Source organism: Jaculus jaculus, chromosome 4 (genome assembly GCF_020740685.1).
Source record: "Jaculus jaculus isolate mJacJac1 chromosome 4, mJacJac1.mat.Y.cur, whole genome shotgun sequence".
Classification (NCBI taxonomy): domain Eukaryota; kingdom Metazoa; phylum Chordata; class Mammalia; order Rodentia; family Dipodidae; genus Jaculus; species Jaculus jaculus.
The window spans coordinates 705,129-725,402 of record NC_059105.1 but is presented as its reverse complement, the minus strand read 5'-3'; the positions used below and the strand labels follow the sequence as shown (position 1 = coordinate 725,402).

General features: G+C 40.2%; 1 protein-coding gene across 3 annotated transcripts in view; it reads left to right on the top strand.

Annotated features, from left to right (window-relative positions):
• Septin2 (septin 2) overlaps positions 1–19,901 on the top strand; it is a 49,612-nt gene extending 29,711 nt beyond the window's left edge. For all 3 annotated transcript variants that reach the window (XM_045148298.1, XM_004667814.3, XM_045148297.1), the window contains exons 6-13: positions 187–321; positions 451–568; positions 8,131–8,232; positions 8,591–8,736; positions 12,222–12,305; positions 13,228–13,285; positions 16,660–16,792; positions 18,057–19,901. In XM_045148298.1, coding sequence (XP_045004233.1) covers positions 187–321; positions 451–568; positions 8,131–8,232; positions 8,591–8,736; positions 12,222–12,305; positions 13,228–13,285; positions 16,660–16,761 — 745 coding nt within the window. In that variant the 3' untranslated portion in view covers positions 16,762–16,792; positions 18,057–19,901. The remainder of the gene's footprint in view (positions 1–186; positions 322–450; positions 569–8,130; positions 8,233–8,590; positions 8,737–12,221; positions 12,306–13,227; positions 13,286–16,659; positions 16,793–18,056) is intronic.
• Positions 19,902–20,274: the final 373 nt, after the last annotated feature.

Here is a 20,274-nt window from a genome sequence, read left to right as displayed (position 1 = left end):
CCAGTAATTAAACAAATCTTCTTGCGCTTGTCACAGTTTCCAACAAACCTCAATTTTGATAAGCAGGAATCAGCTTCTGTTATGAATTGTCATACGTACTTAGGTGGGAGAGGAGAGAAGAACCCGTTTTTGAAGTTTAGAATCATTGTGTGTGCCCCGTGGTAATGGCTGAAGCTTGTGTTTCAGTTTTAAGACCATCATCTCCTACATTGACGAGCAGTTTGAACGGTACCTGCACGACGAGAGCGGCCTGAACCGGCGGCACATCCTTGACAACAGGGTGCACTGTTGCTTCTACTTCATTTCGCCTTTTGGGCATGGGTGAGTCAGTGCTTCATCGTAGAGACCCACTGCATGTGTAATACAAGAAGTGAGATGATTCTTAGAAAAAGCTCTTGTGTGATCTTACTGTGCTTTCCTCAAATGTGATACTTTAACCATTGTTTCTAGACTGAAGCCCTTAGATGTTGCGTTTATGAAAGCAATACACAACAAGGTGAATATTGTGCCTGTCATTGCAAAAGCTGATACTCTCACCCTGAAGGAACGCGAGCGGCTGAAAAAAAGGGTGAGTGAGAGCTAGCCACCTGTCCCAAGTGACTGAGAGTCAGCTTCCCAGGAAGCAGGAGGGAGGATGTCAGCAAGCACATAGGCTACTTAGATGCCAGAGGCAGGGCCTCAGAGTCAGCTTTGCATTGTGGTGGTGAAAGTCAGAGAATACCAAGTATTTGTAAGGCTTTCCTTTTTTCTTGCTGGCTTCGTGAAAATCAATTTTATATTCCTTAAATTCTCCATAAATAAAAATAGCTTTGGAGGCTAGGGAGATCTTTCAATGAGTTAAAGTGCTTGCCTCACAAGCATTAGTACATGATTTTGATCCTCGTTTAAACATGTATCTAAGGAGAATAGTTTCCTGTATTTGGGTTGTGAAGAAGACATGTCATAGCTATCCACCAGCTGATGCATCTAACCTCCCAGCCACCCCCTTGTGTGCCGCCTGTTTGTATGGTGCCCTTTTTTAGTGCCCTCCCCATGTATCTCTATAAAGGCTCTTTCTTGATTCTACTGTGCAGTTTTAAATTTCATTTCCTTTTTTATTACTGCTGCTGTTCTTAAAGAAAATGTAAATTGTAAAGGTATGATAATCCCTGACAAAGGAGTTTTTTTTTTTTTTGTAAAAATATATTTTATGTATTTGAGAAAGAGAGAATAGGCACACCAAGGCCTCTAGCCACTGCAAATGAACTCCAGATGCATGTGCCACTTTGTGCATCTGACTTAAGTGGGTCCTGGAGAATTGAACCAGGGTCCTGTGGCTTTGCAGACTAATGCCTTAACCGCTAAGCCATCTCTTCAGCCCAGGAGTTTTTAATTATCTACAGAAATGACTTTTAAATATATTTTATTCTTAGACATAGCCTGTGCATTTTTTTTCTTAAAGAATACAATCATATTGTAATAACTCTTCTGCCACTTGAGTTTTCAGTTTGGAACCATATTTAAGCCTTAATAGATGTAGTAGTACCATAATTCTTATGGAACACACAGTATTTTGATATATGAACGTATTATGACTTAGTTTCTAATTTATTATTGGTGGATATTTGGCTTATTTTTTGTTTTACTGTGACTCAGATTTCTTTGCCCTTTGCTGTCTCTCCAACTCGATATATTCCTACCATGAGACTTTTTTTTTTTTTTTGTTTGGTTTTTCAAGATAGGGTCTCACTCTAGCTCAGGCTGACCTGGAATTCACTCTGTAGTCTCTGGGTGGCCTTGAATTCACAGCGATCCTTCTACCTCTGCCTCCCGAGTGCTGGGATTAAAGGTGTGCACCACCACACCCGGCTGCCATGAGACATTTTTGTTAATGACACCTGCCTGGACAGTTACTCCCTAAGGTAATTGCATTACGCTTAATTGCTGAGTCTAATCCCAACCAGAAGATTTCATATACTCCTTTCTTTTTCCATACACTTATCTATAGGCTTCCGAGCATAACATACAGTAGGTCTGCAGAGTAATTTTGGTTTCTCCTCACCCTACCCTCAGTTTCTAAGATCAAATCTTGCCTTTGTTACCTGACATAGTTTAAGAGTTCAGAGTAGTACCCAGCACGTGGCAGGAACTCAGTAGTACTAATTGTTGTAATGTGCTTGTTGAAATGAATTGTTACAATGAGTTGGTATGCATCTGTCCTCTTTTACAAGTCATATGGATAGTTGGGAAATTCTTACACATTTGAATGGATAGATCTCCCCCAAAATAAACTTGTCACATTTTACTTTCCCAAAACGTATACTATTCCTGTTGGAGTTACCTCCTCCTCCTCTTCCTTCTTTTTTTTTTTTTGTTCATTTTTATTTATTTATTTGAGAGCAACAGACAAAGAGGCAGATAGAGAGAGAGAGAAAAAGAATGAATGGGCACACCAGGGCTTCCAGCCACTGCAAATGAACTCCAGACATGTGCACCCCCCTGTGCATCTGGCTAACATGGGTCCTGGGGAATGGAGCCTTGAACTGGGGTCCTTGGGCTTCACAGGCAAGTGCTTAACCACTAAGCCATCTCTCCAGCCCTGGAGTTACCTTCTTATTGCTGGCACAAAGCACCCAACCAAAAGCAGCTTGTTAGAGGAAAGGGTTTATTTTGGTTTATAGACTTGAGAAACTCTGTGATGGCAGGGGAAAAAGTGTCGTTGGAGCAGAGACTGCTGTTACCTCCTGGCCAATAGCAAGTGGACAACAGCAGCAGGAGAGAGTACTGAACTAAACCCTGGCAAGCTAGGACTAATAAACCTCAAGGCCCACCTCTTGCAGCAAAGCTCCACCTCTCAAATTACCACCAGTGCTGGGGTCCACACATTCAGAATACATGAGTTTCTGGAGGACGACTCATCTAAATGATCACATTCTGCCCCTATCCCCCATAAATTGATGACCATTCATAATGTAAACTATAGTGCATTCAGTCCAACTTTTAAAAGTCATCATTTTTATGAATTCCAGCACTATTCAGTCATCCCCATAATTCGTGGTCTCTTAACTGTTAGCTGCAACTCCCCCAGCCCCCAAAGAATGATGGCACAGAATAAACATTCACAGAGCAAAAGATGGCATTGAAGCCAGGCATGGTGGTCCATGCCTTTAATCTGAGTACTAGAGAGGGAGAGGTAGGAGGATCACTGTGAGTTTGAAGCCACCCTGAGATGACAGTGAATTCCAGGTCAGCCTAGGCCAGAGTGAGACCCTACCTCGGGGGAAAAAAAAAAAAAAAAAAGGAAAATAAGGCATTGGGAATATCAAGGAAAGATTGAACCAATATAAGATAAACCAAACAGAACAAACATCAAGTCTTATAGCTCCAAGTTATCACTGATGAGTCTCGGGAGTGCCAGTTTTTCCTCTCCAGCTAGGCTGCTTACAGGCCTAGGAAACAATCCACTCCAAGCCAGCAGCCCTCCTTGGCAGCTGTTCCATAGTCTTGGCATGCCAAAAAGTCCTAAGGGTCTGTACTGCAACCTACAGTTCATCCTCATGGCATCACTGGGTCTCTTCATGCAAGCATTTCAACAAGCCTGCTTCGCATTACCCAGAAGACATTTCCAAAAAGCAAACCACACTGCAAATTCAATGACCTATCTTTCTTGCATTTGTTATGCTTCGTAGTACCAGGTTGGCAACCAAGTTTTTATGTCTGCTGTATCCTGCTCACACCAGTCCACTTTTACACACTGCAACCCTGAACAAGTTCTCAGAACATACAAAGATCTAGTAAGCCTCTCACATAAACTGCTTCTAGCCCAGTTGGATCTAAAGCTCTTTCTTCCCCCCCCCCCCCCCCCCGACAAGCCACACCTCAGAGTCTGTAGTTACTACTGTATTTAGGTTTGTCAAACTCTGACCAGAATGGTTTATCAAACTCTACCTACAGCACTGCAAGGTGTCTCTTCAGCCAAGGCTTCAAATCCTTCCACATTCCTTTTGGCGAGAAAGCCAAAAACCAGTCTGGTCTCTGGCAGAAATGACCCCAATTTTGCTTCCAGAATTTCCTGGTGCATTTACCTTCCCATTGCTTGCACAAAACACCCAACCAAAAGCAGCTTGTGGGAGGAAAGGATTTATTTTGAGTTACAGACTCAAGAGGAGACTCTATAATACCAGGAGAAAATGTGGCATGAACAGAAGCTGAATATCATCTCCTGGCCAACACCAGGTGGACAATAGCAGCAGAAAAGTGTGCTGAACTAACCCTGGCAAGGCCCACTTTGAGCAACACCTCTCACAGCAAAGACCCACCTCCCCAATTACCACCAGCTGGGGGCTTATTATTTAAAATACACATTTTTTTGTTGTTGTTGTTCGTTTGTTTTTGCTTTTGTTTTTTCAAGGTCTTACTCTAGCCCCAGCTGACCTAGAATTCACTCTGTAGTCCAGGGTGGCCTTGAACTCACAGCAATCCTCCTACCTCTGCCTCCTGAGTGCTGGGATTAAAAGTGTGTACCACCACATCCAGCTCAAAACACAGAAGTTTATGGGGAGTGTGCCTAATCCAAACCACCAACTCCTTACCCTGAAATACCTTATTGTAGATAGCTTAACAAGTTTGTAGTAGTTTCCCATCTAAAGCATCACATCCTGTTTTAATTTGCACCTCTTGATCATTGGTGAGTGTCTGTCATGTGTGATGCCCTTTGGTATCTCTGGCCCTTTTTTTATGACTTACAGATACTTGCTTTTTCTTTGTAACTAGTATATTTTATTTGTAGTTTTGGAGATTGAGCTCAGAATCCAGTTCATGCTAGGAAGACTGTACCACTGAGCTATAGCCCCAGCTCAGATTATTTAAATTTAGATACTATCATGTTGTAAATGATATTTCTTGCTTTCACTTTTCCAGTTTGTGTCTCTTTTGGCATTTTTTGCCATAGCATAGTTTTTAAGCTGTATGCAGTTGTAGTTGTCTGTGTTTTAGTAATTCCTATTACATTGAATTTCATTGATGTGAAAGATAGAATGCTTATAAAATCTTTGTTCAAGGCAGAGTTTTGCTGTGTAGCCCAGCCTGGCTTAGATCTCGTATTTCTGCCTCAGCCTGCCAGGTCCTGACATTATACCTGTATGCACAGGCCCATGTGAGATGAGATGAATTGTAATTTGCTAGTATTTGTTGCATCTCCTTTTACATTGTGCTTCAAGTTAGCTCATACTACATTTTCTAAAAAACCTGTGTATAGCACTTTTTCCCTACCATATTCTAGTTAGAAACCTCCTGACTGTTGTATCCCATGCATTCGATATTGCCTTTCACTGTAACTTCACCTCATATTCTGCATCTGGTCTATCCTGGGCATGTCCCACAGTTCTGTCCTCATTCTGTTCCTCACCTGTGACATTTGCTGTGATTGACATTTCTCCAAACTTCCTTTCCTTGGCTTTGCCCTCTGCCTGTTTGAACAGCTGCCTGCCTAATTGACCCATGAACCCTCAAGGATAATGTTCTTTAATACTACTTTCATATCACATCATTTTTATGGCTTCTGCTTTCCCCTTCTAAGCAGCTTATTTCTTCTTGTGAATTATATGAGCTATCTGGATTCTACTTTCCACACTCACAAACACTTGTCTTCCAAACATCCCATCTTTAAATGGCCCCATGATTTTTGTAGTTACCTAGCCAGAAATAAGTGCTTTCACTCCAGTACTTTCTTGCTCCTCCAGTTAAGTATTTCTCTCAGTGTACAGCCTGTCTTCATGAGGTCAGCATAGGACAACAGTTGGGATCAGCAGGAATGGATAAGAGACCAGGAAAGGAACTATGAGGTAAAGACAGGAGAACAAGTTACTACTCACTGCTTAGTTTTTCCCAAGGGTGACAGCATTTCTTACCCTCAGATATGAAACTTTATACAAAGAAGGAAGGATGGTCAGTTTGCAAAGTAAAATATATAGAGAGACAGGCCTTATTTTTAGCCCTGAATTAGGAAAGACTTGTGTTAATGACTAAATCATTGACCTTTCAAAACCTAGATCACACTAAGGATTTCTATTCAATTTTTTTGTTTTACAATTTCACATGTGTATGTAACATATTTTGGTTATATTCACTTTCATGCTACCTCTTCATCTCCCCCACCACCACTCTTGATGATTCTTGATGATTCCCTTCTTCCTAACTAGTCCCCTTCCTACTTTTTAAAAAATTTTTTAGAGGTAGGATCTCACTCTAGCCCAGGCTGATCTGGAATTCACTATGTCATTTCAGGGTGGCCTTGAAGTCATGGCATTCCTACTTCTGCCTCCCAAGTACTGGGATTTAAAGTCACTTTACTTTTCATGTCTCTTTTGGTGACCCACTGAATATAATTAGGGTTACTTGCATGAACATGGTTGGGGGTTATTTACTAGAACATTTACTAGTGATTATACTACTGAATAAAGTAACGCCTCCTTAATATCATCAGATGTTAACTGATGTTAACTGCCAATAGCTCCTCTGGGTGGGTTGAGGGATCATGAGACCCTTTCCCATCTATTATGGAATAGGGATGGGCCTAGTATTATTCAGGTCTTATGTAGGTAACCCCAACTGCTATGTATTCTTGATTTCCTGTAGCCATGTCATCTTTGGAAGACAGTACTTCACAGCACTTCTTCCCTTCCTCCAGCTTTTTTACATTCTTACTACCAACTTGTTAGATATACCCTAGGCCTTGGAGCAGATGATAAATGTATTCTGGTTTAGGGCTGAACACTCAGCAGTCACTTACTTTCAGCACTTTGCCCAGTTGAGCCTCTGTATTAACTGCTGTTCACTACAAAAAGAAGTTTCTCTGACAAATGAGGTAGCAGAATCTGGGTGTTGAGGTTCATATGCCCTCTGCCCTTTACAAGCCCATGGAGTGCATGGTTGTCAGCCAAGTTTTCCATTATTAAAGCCAGAAAGCTAGTCCTGTGCAGAGGTAGGGCAGGGTATGTCTTATTTTTCTCCTCGTGACAAAGGTCTCAGAACAAGTAGAGTTCCAGCCTGCTGCTGGCTTGTAGTGGCTACTGGGCTGGGTCATAATTGGTTGACTAATGAATGACTCCTTAGTTTAAGTTCAGCCTAATTTTTCCTCCTCTCTAGGCCTGGTTAATAGGTCAGATTCCAAGATTTCACTGTTGACCAGTTAGTTACTGTGTATTAAATTCATATCCTTTGGTTCCTCGCCTGGTGTTTAAGGAGCTCACCAAGTAGTAACACCAATCTTTATTCCAGTATTCATTTGATGTCTTGAGAGTATCTTAAAGCTGGACATGATGCCATAAACCTTAAACCCTAGCACTTGGGGTACAAAGGTAGAAGGATTGCATATGCAAGGCCAGCCTGGACAATATAGTGAGACTCTTATTTCAAAATAATAATAATACAAACGAAAAATAGATTTAGGTTCAACCTTCTGAATTTCTTGTTTTTCCCCAAAACATACTCATTCCTTTTTATTATTATTATTATTGTTGTTGTTGTTTTATTCCTTTGAGATATCTTTCACAGGGATTCTTTTTTCCAGCATGGGGTACTCCTCTTTCTGCTCTATTTGTGAAATTCTTACCTGTTGCCTAGCTACATGCTTTGTGTCTTTGATCTCCGCTTTCACTTGTCCTGGTGGCTTGTTATAGAGTGATTTTTCAGTTTAGCTGAAATTTTGGGGCTGCTATTAGTTTTTCTTCTGCTTTGTGTATTGAAGGTTCTGATATGTTAGTATTATTACAAACTGAAACCCTCAAAAGTGAAGCATAGGCATCTTGTAGTAGTTCATAAAATTGCTTGAAAGTAAGTTAAGTCTGTTTGGTTCCTTGTTGATATTTGAATAGTTTTTTTTATATATTTTTTGCAAGGAGAGAGAGAGAGAGAATATGAATGGGTACACCAGGGCCTTTAGTCACTGCAAACAAATTCCAAATGCAAACGCCACTTTGTGCTCTGGCTTTACGTGCTAACTGGGGAAATGAACTTGGGTCATTAGGCATTGCAGACAAGTGCCTTAACTGCTGAGCCATCTCTCCAGCCCATTTTTATGCATTTCTAATAGGGGTTAGAATTGACTAAAATAATATATAGCTTCCTAAAATTGACCTTCATTTTTTTCAGATTTTGGATGAAATTGAAGAACATAACATCAAAATCTATCATTTACCTGATGCAGAATCAGATGAAGATGAAGATTTTAAAGAGCAGACTAGACTTCTCAAGGTGAGCACTGTGTACACAGTGTGAACAACTTGCTATTTCCTGTTTGTGCATGTGGTTGAAAGGAAAGGTTTGCTTATGAGGCTTCTTTTCCAAAGAGATTGTCTGTATAGGTCCTATGACAATAGAATTTTTATTTTCAATATATTTAGACAACTTTTTCTTGGGGCTTCAAAATGCATTGCATATCTAATTTGTTTGCAATTTGTCCCATGTAGAAAATATGTTAATGCTTCCAAGTAAAATATGTGTACCTCTAGCGGTCTCTGAAATTTGGCATTCAGCTGTAGTGGGCCAAATATGTGCTCTTGTGTTTTCAGTCAGCTTTGAGGTTCTCTAACCACCTTGTGTTTCTTTCTAGGCCAGTATCCCGTTTTCTGTGGTTGGTTCCAACCAGTTGATTGAGGCCAAAGGCAAGAAGGTCAGAGGTCGCCTCTACCCATGGGGTGTTGTGGAGGTGGAGAACCCAGAGCACAATGACTTTCTGAAGCTGAGAACAATGCTTATGTAAGACACAGGGTGTATTCCTTCTGACAGCATGACATGGAGAATTGGGCTTTCAAATTCAGGGTATATATATATATGTATATATGTATATGTCTATATATATATATATCTCGGACATATAAGACATATAAGTTTGCAGCTAAGATCTTTTAAGGGCTATGAAACACTGCTAAGGTAGCTTCAGCCTTCTTGGGCCTTCATTGTAGTACCTCTCCTCCTTCCCTGCAATGTCAGATCACTGACACTAAAGGGAGACTTGATGTGGGGTTTGATAGTCCCTTGCTCCTGCAGGAAGGTGGTTAAGTAGCCTGCAGTGACACCATGTGACTACCGCAGCCTGAAGGTCTCATATTAAATGACTCCAATTAGCCTTGATTTCCATTCATTTTAAACAATTAATAGACTTCCTTAAGAATGAGTTTGACATATAATGATATACATGTTGCTTTTTTTATAAATTAAATATAATTTTTTTTTTTGAGAGAGTCCTTTATAGTCCATGGTGGTATCAAACTCACTGTGTATCCAATGATAATCTTGAACTTCTGAACCTCCTGCTTCTACCTTCTAAGTGCTAGGATTATAGTCTACTATGTTCAATTAATGCAGTACTGGTAATAGAACCCAGGGCCTTAAGATGCTAGGCAATCACTCTGCCAAGTGAGCCACATCCCCAGATCTATTGCTATTGTTTTGAAGAGGCTAACAGAAAACATATTGATTAAAATATGCATTCTCTCTTTTAAGCATAGCTTTTTCATCACTGATTCTGAATAGTTTTTTGATTAAAGGGGAAGACTTTGGAAAACATAGAAAAGTCTTTTTTCCTCAAAAAAAAAAAATTAAGCAACAATAAGAAGGAGAGACATTCTGAGATCATAGTGTCAAGGTTAGGTCATAGTGTATTACTAGAGCAAACCTGGGCCCCCTGACCTCTAGGCATTGGCTCAGCAGGCAATGCTGTAACACCAATACTTGTTAATCCCTGCAGGCAAAGCAAGAGACCACCGTGCCTTTTTATCCCACAGGCTGTGTGTGAACTAACATCACTGCTTCAAAACTAGCCTAGAACTTGCTTGGAAAGCCTGATGACCCATGATCAATTCCCTAGTACTCATGGAAAGCCAGATACGCAAATTGGTGCATGCCCCTGGAGTTCCTTTGCAGTGGCAAGTGGCCCTGATGTACTACTAATTCTCTCAATTACCCTTCCCCTGCTTGCAGATTATATATATATATGCCTATTAATGGATCCCTACTATTCCCCTATGAGTTTGGGTTTTTTTTTTGTTTGTTTTGAGGTAGGGTCTCACTCTGGCCCTGGCTGACCTGGAATCTACTATGTAGTCTCAGGCTGGCCTGGAACTCACGGCCTAAACTTTTTTTTATTGACAGCTTCCATCGTTATAGACAGTAACCATGATACTTCTCCCTCCCCCCACTTTCCCCTTCACAATTCCACCCTTCATCATATCCCCTCCTTCTCTCAGTCACACTTACTTTGATATCATCTTTTCCTATTATAAGGGTCTTGTGTAGGTAGTACTAGCTGCTGAGAGGTCATGGGCAAATATTTTTTTTAAAAAAAAACTAGAGGGCTAGAGAGATGGCTCAGCCGTTAGGTACTCTGGCTTCAAATCTCCATTACCCTTGTAAACCCAAATGCACAAAGTGGTATTTTCATTTGGAGTTGCTAGAAGCCCTGACATACTCATATTCATTCATAATCTTTCTCTCCTTACAAATAAATACATTTTTAAAAAATATTTATTTATTTGGGAGACAAAGATATTTGAGAGATAGAGAAAGAGGCAGAGAGAAAGAATGGGCATGCTAGGGCCTCCAGCCACTGCAAATGAACTCCATATGCATGCACCATCTTGTGCATGTGGCATATGTGGGTCCTGGGGAATCAAACCTAGGTCTTTTGGGTTAGCAGGCAAGTGCCATAACCACTAAGCCATCTCTCCTCTAATTGCTTTTTTTTTTTTTTTTTTAAGCTAGCCTGAAGATCACTAAATGTTCTGATTGACTTCAGATTAAAGTTGGGCTGCATTAGTCAACTTTCCATTGTTGTGACTATCTACCAAAGAATGGGTAATTTATAAAGAATAGAGGCAAGCCAGGCATGGTGGCTCATAACGTTTAACCCTAGCACACAGGAAATAAGAAGTAGAAGTATCTCTGTGAATTCGAGACCAGTCTGGGCTACAGAGGGAGTTGCAGGTCAGCCTGGACTAGAGTGAGACCCTACCTTGAAGAAAGAAAAGAAAAGAAAAAAAAAAAAAAACTGGAAAAGAGAACAGAGAATTAGACATTCTGGATGCTGGCTGGAACATGTAAGCATTGTGCTGGCATCTTCTGAGATCCTTCTTCCTATGTTAAAGCAGAGGACACTGTATGGTGGCATAATAATTACATATTTTATTAGCATGTAGTTGTACATATGTAACCACTATATACTACATGTACTGAGAAAATCAGAGCACTTAGCATTTTCAACTTTTTATCACTTTTGTCTGTTTTATTGATTGATTAGTGTGTATACTTGTGGAGTGTATATGCCTGTGGTGTATACAGTATGTGTGCAGATGCACATGCCCTGTGTGTGTACATGCAGAGACCAAAAAAGATACTGGGTGTCCTCTCAGTCTTCTTCCTTACTTCTCTGAGTCACAGTTTCTCACTGAACCTAGAGCTCTTCTCTTTTTTTGGTTTGACTAACCAGAGTCCTAGCTAGCTGCCTTATTTCCATCCCTCAGCATTAGGGTTACAGGTATGTGCAACCAAGCCCAACTTTTTTTTTTTTTTCAAGGTAGGGTCTCACTTTAGCCCAGGCTAACCTGGAATTCCCTATGTAGTATCAGGATGGCCTTGAACTCATGGTGATCCTCCTACCTCTGCCTCCCAAGTGCTGAGATTAAAGGTGTGCACCATCATGCCTGTCCAAGCCCAACTATTTTTTTTTTCTTGGTTTTTCAAGGTAGGGTTTTACTCTAGCTCAGGCTGACCTGTAATTCATTATGTACTCTCAGGGTGTCCTTGAACTCCTGGCAATTCTACCTCTGCCTCCTGAGTTCTAGGATTAAAGGTGTGTGCCACCACGCCTGGCCAAGCCCAACTTTTTATGTGGGTCTCATTGTTTTGAGAAAGGCAACTGGTGCCTGAACTAAAACATACTTTGCCAGTATTTAGACTATCCCTGGATCCTGAGTAAACAGGAATATGTTGTAATGTTTGCTTACTTATCTTTTATTTTTTTGAGGCAAGGTCTTACTCTAATCCAGGCTGACTAGAAACTCTATATCCCAGACTGAACTCACTGCAGTTCTGCTAACTCAGTGTGTCAAGTTGTGGGATTAATGGTTTGAGCCATTACATGCAGTATTTGCTTATTCTTAAGTGCCATAGTTTTTGTTTTTTTCCTTGTGAGGATATCTTGTGTACCAGCATAGCTCCCTGATGGGATTTTTCTTCTGTTTCAGTACTCACATGCAGGACCTCCAGGAAGTGACCCAGGACCTTCACTATGAAAACTTCCGTTCTGAGAGACTCAAGAGAGGTGGCAGGTTGTCCTACTGTCTCCTGGTCACATTCCCTCCTCCTCTGTGTGTCCAGCTCAGCCCTCTTGACCATGAAGCAACTGGGCTTCCTCCTCAAAAACTTTTACAAGAAACTTGTTGATAATTTATTGAAGACCATGCTTTATAATTTTATTAAAAAGTTTCAGTGTACACATGCAGTACAGCATTAGATTATGTATTTGTTTGTTTATTTAGTTGCAAGCAGAGAAAGAGATAGAAGAGAGATAGACAGAATGAGCTGGGCATGGTGGCGCACGCCTTTAATCCCAGCACTTGGGAGGCAGAGGTAGGAGGATCACCATGAGTTCGAGGCCATCCTGAGACTACATGGGGAATTCCAGGTCAGCTTGGGCTAAAGTGAGACCCTACCTTGGGAAAACAAAAAAAGTTGGGGTTGGTTGCACATACCTGTAACCCTAATGCTAAGGATGGCTCTTCTTTTACTTCTCGTGTCTTGGATTTATTTATTTACTTTTGTTTGTTTTTTGTGTTTTGTTTTTTAAGGTAGGGTCTCACTCTAGTCCAGGCTGACCTGGAATTCACTATGTACTCTCAGGCTGGGCTTGAATTTACAGCAATCCTCCTACTTCTGCCTCCATAGTGCTGGGACCAAAGGCATGCGCCACCACCCCTGGCTTGAATTAAATATCATTTGAGATCTGGAAATGTGGCTCAGTGTGGTATCTTTGTGAATGGAAGTCATAGGATAGAAGATTAAGCATCATAAAATTGATAAGTTTTATCATAAAAATTGAAATACAAATTTCTACCAAAAAATGATCAAGATGTAATTTTAAATGAGTGCTCCTCACAATTCTAAATTCTAGTTTTTCTGTGTCTAGCTATCATCAGATGTCACCATTCTATTCACTGCAGTATTATAATTGTAATTTCTTTGTCCACTTAGGAAAGTGGAGAATGAGGACATGAATAAAGACCAGATCTTACTGGAAAAGGAGGCCGAGGTAAGCAGAGCAGTACCATTCTTACTGTTGCAGATGTTGTGCATTGAATAAGTATCTATAATCAGGTTATTGTACTTTTTCTTCCTCTGATTTGAAGGATGTACTTATCTATAAAACATCTATACATATATGCTTGTTTTTAAATACATTCATTTAATCTCTGTTATCAGTTTAGCTAAAAATATGGTAATGTGACTGATATTTATAAAACGTTCCAAACTTTACCCCCATACACAGACAGTAACCACTTGGGAAACACAATGAAAGTGCCATTTGTATCCAGTATCAAAAATTTGAAAGCCGAGTGTGGTGGCTCACACCTTTAATCCCAACACTGGGGAGGCAGAGGTAGGAGAATCTCATGATTTCAAGGCCCCCCCTGAGAAACTTCATAGTGAACTCCAGGTCAGCCTGAGCCAGAGTGAGACTCTACCTCGAAAAGAAAAGGAGAGGAGAGGAGAGGAGAAAGGAGAGAGGACAGGAGAAAGGAGAGGAGAGGAAAGAGAAGAAAAGAAACATAAGGCCAGGTGTGGTGGCGCACACCTTTATCCCAGCTCTCGGGAGGCAGAGGTAGGAGGATTGTGTGAGTTCAAGGCCACCCTGAGATTACATATGAATTCCGGGTCAGCCTGGGCTAAAGTGAAACCCTACCTCAAAAACCAAACCAAAAAACAAAAAAAATGAGAAAAAACATACAAGACTTACTTATATAGGGGAAAATTTAGAGAACGTTCCTGAAAAGATTTGAAGATCATAATGGTCACATGACTTTGTTGGTGGAAAAGTCAATGACGGATATAATCCTAAATCTCTGAATTTAATGCCTTCTAAAAAATATCTCCGTGGGGGAAAAAAAAAATCTCCCAGCAGAGTAGCGGTTTCTTTTTTGTTTTGGAGGAGTGCTTGTTAAAGTAATTATAATGTTTTAAGGAATAAATGTGGAAACACGGGCTATATAGAAACTGGATAATAAGAGGAGGCTTACTTTCTGGTTACAGAAGCATTATAAAGAATAGTGGTCATTCCAGTAGCCAGCTAAAAATACATGGGGAATTTGGAAATGCACTCTCAATAAAAGTGTATTATGGGGACTGGGAGGATGGCTTAGCGGTTAAGGTACTTGCCTATGAAGCCTAAGGACCCAGGTTCAGTTCCCCAGTGCCCATGTAAGCCAGATGCACAAGGTGGCGCATGTGTTTAGTTTGTTAGCAGTGGCTATAGGCTCTGGTGCACCTATTTTCTCTTTTTCTCCATCTGCCTCTGTACAGTATTTTATTTTATTTTTTTTGAGGTAGGGTCTTGCTCTAGCCCAGGCTGACCTGGCATTCACTCTGTAGTCTCAGAGTGGTCTTGAACTCAAGGCGATCCTCCTACCTCTGCCTACCAAGTGCTGTAAATACAATATTTTTTTTAAGTGTATTAGACCTGTTGGAGCTGTGGAGTATAGACAGATCAATGGTGATCAACAGCCTTTTAAAGAAAAGAAAACACCCCTTTGCCAAGCTAATTCAGTGTAGACCAAATACTTGTCAAATGATCACATAACCACCTAAAGAAAATTTGAGTAGATAGTTTATACTATGTACCAGTAATCTGTCTGGTCACTTAACTCACTACAGTGAAAAAAATTTGGTGGTGGTGGGGCTGGAGAGGTGGTTTGACAGTTATAGGTGCTTGCTTGCGAAGTCTGCTGGAAGTATGGGCTGTGAAAATGGCTCAGCAGTTAAAGGCACTTGCTTGCAAAGCCTGTCAGCTCTGGTTCAGTTCTCCAGTACCCATACAAAGCCAGATGCACAAAGTGGCACATGCATCTGCAGTCTTTGCAACGGTAAAAGCCCCCAGAGCACCCATACTGTCTATGTCCGTCTCTTTCTGTGCTCAAAAATAAAAATAAATTCAATTAAAAAAATTTTTTTAAGCCGGGCATGGTGGCACATGTCTTTAATCCTAGCACTTGGGGGTCGCCATGAGTTCAAGGCCACCCTGAGGCTACATAGTGAATTCCAGGTCAGGCTGAGCTAGAGTGAGACCCTACCTTGGAAAAAAAAATTAGGGGCTGGTAAGATAGCTTACAGTTGAGGCACTTGCTTGCAAAGCGATTCCACAGTACCTATGTTAAAGCCAGATGCACAAGGCGGCACATGCATCTAGAATTTGTTTGCAGTTGCTAGGGCTCCTGGTGTGCCTATTCTCTGTTTCTGTCTGTCTTTTTCTGCCTGTCTGCCTCTCTCTCTTCCCCTCTCAAATAAGTAAATAAAAATATTTAATTTGTTTAATTGGTAAGAAAGCTAGCAATATAGTTCAGTTGGTAATGCTCGCTACTAATGCATATATCACTGGGGTCGGTAATTAGTACTGTGTAAGCTTTGATGGGTGGTGCATGTCTGTGGTCCCAGCACTCTGGAGGCAGAAGGATTGGAAGTTCAGGTTTCTTTGCTACACAGTAAGTTCAAGCCAGTCTGGGATATATAAGACCTATCTCAAAACAAAACAAAACATTGATTTTTTTTTTCATTGCTAGGACCTTGTTGCCTTTCATAAAAAGTGAGTCATTCCCAAGGAGGCATTGTGGTGCATGCCTTTAATGCCAGCACTTGGGAGGCAGAGGTAGGACACCCTGAGACTACATAGTGAATTCCAGGTCAGCCTAGGCTAGAGTGAGACCCTACCTTGAAAAACAAAAAACAATTTTTTAAAAATGAGTTATTCCCATTTCTTTGTAAATTAAAAAGTCTCATTGTCTTATTTTTTTAAATCTTTTTCTAAAATATTTTATTTTTGTCTATTTGACAGAGAGAGAGAAAGAGAATGGGCATGCCAGGGCCTCCAACCACTGCTAATGAACTCTAGACTCATGTGCATGTGCTCCCTTGTGCATCTGGGCTAACGTGGGTCCTAGGGAATCAAACTTGGGTCCTTTGGCTTTGCAGGCAAACACCTTAACCACTAAGCCTTCCCTCCAGTCCTCATTGTCTTATTCTTTAATTACTGTTCTTTATTATTTCTTTGTCATATTTGAATTGCATATTTTTGTCATTGACATGAATTTCTGGTAAATTGTTCATTCCTTTTAAACTCCCCCCCCCCCCCCGCTTTTTTCAAGGTAGGGTCTCACCCAGGTTGATCTGGAATTCACTCTAGTCTCAGGGTGGCCTTGAACTCACAGCCATCTCCTACCTCTGCCAGCCAAGTGCTGGGATTAAAGGTGTGTGGCACCATGCCCAGCTAAACTTCTATTTTATTTGAACTCATTATCATGTTTGGAAACTATAAATTACAGTTTTAGGAACCACAGTTTATCCATAGTTGTTCAGAGATAGCCTCCTGTGAACACTAACACTGAATACTGTGTCTGACATATGTCCTGTTTATAGCTCCGCCGCATGCAGGAGATGATCGCAAGGATGCAGGCGCAGATGCAGATGCAAATGCAGGGTGGCGACAGTGACAGTGGAACCCTTGGGCACCATGTGTGAGGTCATGTTTGCATCTTCATAAGTGTGGAAGGTAAAACCCCATGTCCATTAGCTTGGAAAATGGGCGGCTGTTTTTTGAGTGATGTTATTATTGGCTTATCTTTAATGTGGCAGTATCCTCTGCCTTAACCTTTCTGCTGGGCACATTTGAAGCTTTGGTGTTAGTTGTATCACTAGCCATAAAGGGTAAAGGACTGCTGCTTCAAAGCAGATGCCACTCTTCACTGCCACTTACTGTAAATATGTTCCTATTTTCTAAGCTTACAAAAAATGACGTTAGCTTAAAAGAAAAAAAACTTTTTAAATACTTTAGTTAGTAATAGTTGGAAATCTGTTAGTGTGGAAAACATCTCTTCTAAAAAATTTTTTTCCACAATTAAAAGTTTGTGAAAGGGGGGAGGCTGGAGAGATCACTTAGTGGTTAAGTGCTTGCCTGTGAAGCCTAAGGACCCTGGTTCAAGGCTCGATACCCCAGGACCCACATTAGCCAGATGTACAAGGGAGTGCACATATCTGGAGTACGTTTGCAGTGGCTGGAGCCCCAGCGTGCCCATTCTCTGTCTATTTCTCTGTCTTTTGCTCTCAAATAAATAAAAATAAAAATAAAAAATAAAAAAAATCTCTAAAAAAAAGTATGACTCATTTTAAAAAAAAGCTTGTGAAAGGGCTGGGGAGATGGTTCAGTAGATAAAACACTTGTGCAGCTCTGAGTACCTGAGTTTCAATCACCAGACCCCACATAAAAGCTGGAAGCTATGATGGGCTTCAGTAATCTCATACACCTACAGAAGGAAAGCAGAGACAAAATTTCTTGGAAGCTTACCAAAGGAATGGTCAACAACAGTGATAGACTGTGCCTCAATATAAGGTAAAAGTGTGAGGATGACCCCCCAGAAATTGTCTTCTGACCTCCATGCACACATTCACCAAATAAATAAATGAGCAAGTATGTAAAAAAAATTTAAAAGCTTATGCCAGTGAACAGTGAAGATACTCCAAAAGGGAATTATGCCAGATGGAAGAGGGTCACCTTGCTACAAACCACTAATGTCCAAGCAGTAACTAGAAAATGACACAGATTTCTGGTCTGGTATATTTCTTTATAATTTGCAGTTTTACAGTATTTGACAGTTTTGAAGCACTTCATAAATGGCATTTTGACTTAGTTAACTGGTCATAGACACCTAACCTTTTGATTAATTTATGCCTTTTTTGTGCAAAGAAATAATATTGTTAATGATCAGAGCAATAGATATTGCATCATTTTCATTTAAATTTTTTGTTTTGGTTTCTAGAAAACACTTGGATAAAAGAAAACATTCCAGATGAATGCTACAGCTTCGAGTTTTCTTAAGGTCCTTGGAAGTGTGCCCTTCCAAATTTGAGTACCAGTGCTTGAGGATTTCACTTTTTAAAATTTTTGATTTTTTTTTGTATGAAGTACTTTTAACATTTGTATTTCATTGCTATGTTACACCTTATGTTTTATGAAGTAAACTCATTTTCTTCCTCCTTAACCACTAATATTAGAATTTATTTCTAAGACTCATTCAGTATGCATAGTTGATAGTAAATTTCTTTGATTTAGCTTGTCTAACTGACTAATCATTGGTGAGCACTCTTGAATTATATTTAGAACATTCAGGTTTAAAAGAATGATCCTGTATTTTAGACATGTATCTGTGACAGAGAAGGCTGTTCAGACTTGGTGGCAGGTTGTATGGTTATTGCCAAATCACACTTGTTGAGACTTTTCTTAAATTTTATATTTGTGCAAATACCTAAAACCAGTTGTGCTGCTATACTTCATTACTGTTTTTTCATTGGATGAGATACATGTTTATATTTAAGACACTTTTTAAAGCAGAGTTTTGGGGTTTAATTTTAAGAGCTCTATGGATTCTCGTACCAGGGCGTTTTTTAAACCTCTATGCAGAGAACTCACCAGAAGGACTTTATAGTGCCCTGCTGGTTATACTGTGCTGCAGAAAAAGTCAAAGCAGCTGTGAGCTCCAGCTTTACGTTGTTATAGGAATCAAACTGGTTCTACGCAACTAAAACTGAATCCTTTGAAGAAACCAATTTTTTACATTTTATACTGCACTTTAATGTACTTTCTATAACTGCAGTGGAAACTGTAGCTCTTGGGTAGCATGCCCCTTATCCCCAGGCTTATTGTTGGGTGATGCTCCTGCACAACATGTCATCCCCAAGAAGCCCAAATGTCTTCCAGGGGTTTCCTCAAACCATTTTCCATTTTTTTTAGTCATTTTTCTATTGCGAGGAAAACAGCAATGGTCATTTTTTATGTGTAGACTATCTCATCTGTTTTCAGCTATTATTTCCTTCAGTTTGTAGTACAAATGTCTTCATGAGTCCTATAAGAATGAAAGGAGGCATTTCAGAACTATACTGCAAGCAGGTGATTGAAGCCACATTTGGTATATATATTCTGGCTTGCTGCTCCTGTGCTGCCTTTCCTCCTGCCATCATGTCTAGGAAGCGACCATGGAAAGGAACAAGTTAAGAAGACAGTGATGTCGAGGGAGCAGATGCTAGTTTGGTATTTTCACTTTACTACAACAGAAGTGCAGCAGAATAAAATTCTTGATTCAAGATGAGGTAGAATTTTTTTAATGCAAAAAATAGTAGTAAAATGAGACTCATAAATTGTTATAAAGATGTATAGCAGAAAATAATGTGTACTTTACTCACTTTTCCCTCACTGTTGTAACATTGTGAATGGTCAGAGGTTCTTTATGTAAAGTTTCTCCCCCCAAATTGTTCATGACTATAGAATACATCCATGCAGCCAGCTGGTTGTGTCATTTTGACATTGGCTTTGTTTAGAGAAAGCTGTTTAAAAATTTTTACACAGTTAGTTCAATCCCTTTGTGCCACTCAGGGCAAGCTGCCATCTGAAAATGGCAACATGAACCAGGAGGTATTGCAGCCACACTTGTAAATCTCCTTCCATTTTACTGCCAAAAACCTAAACATACACTTTTGCTAAGAAATTATTGCTCTTTACTAAGAAATATGTACCTATAGAAATGCATTTTGAAAACACTTATTTTACATAGCAAGTTTCTATCAATTTTAAACTAACCTTTTTTTCAATAAAGCACTATAGTAAGTGAGCAGTTCTCATTGGTGGTTCTTTCTGTGAGAAAGGTGTGAGAGGTCTGCTGGGAATATCTAAGGCCCCGGTATCTTTATATATAGCATTTGCATTGGAGGTAGCCCAGAAGAAAAGGAAGACTGGACTCGATAATCAAGATGGTCCATGAGACTATGGTCAAAATTGGCAAAGTTCCATGGTGAGTTTACTAATTAGAAAATGAAGCAACAATCACTAAATAAATGGAAATATAAGTGATCCAAATATATCAAAAGAAATTTCAGGGCTGGAGAGATGGCTTAGCGGTTAAGGGCTTGCCTATGAAGCCTAAGATCCCCGAGGCTTGATTCCCCAGGACCCACATTAGCCAGATGCACAAGGGGGCACACGTG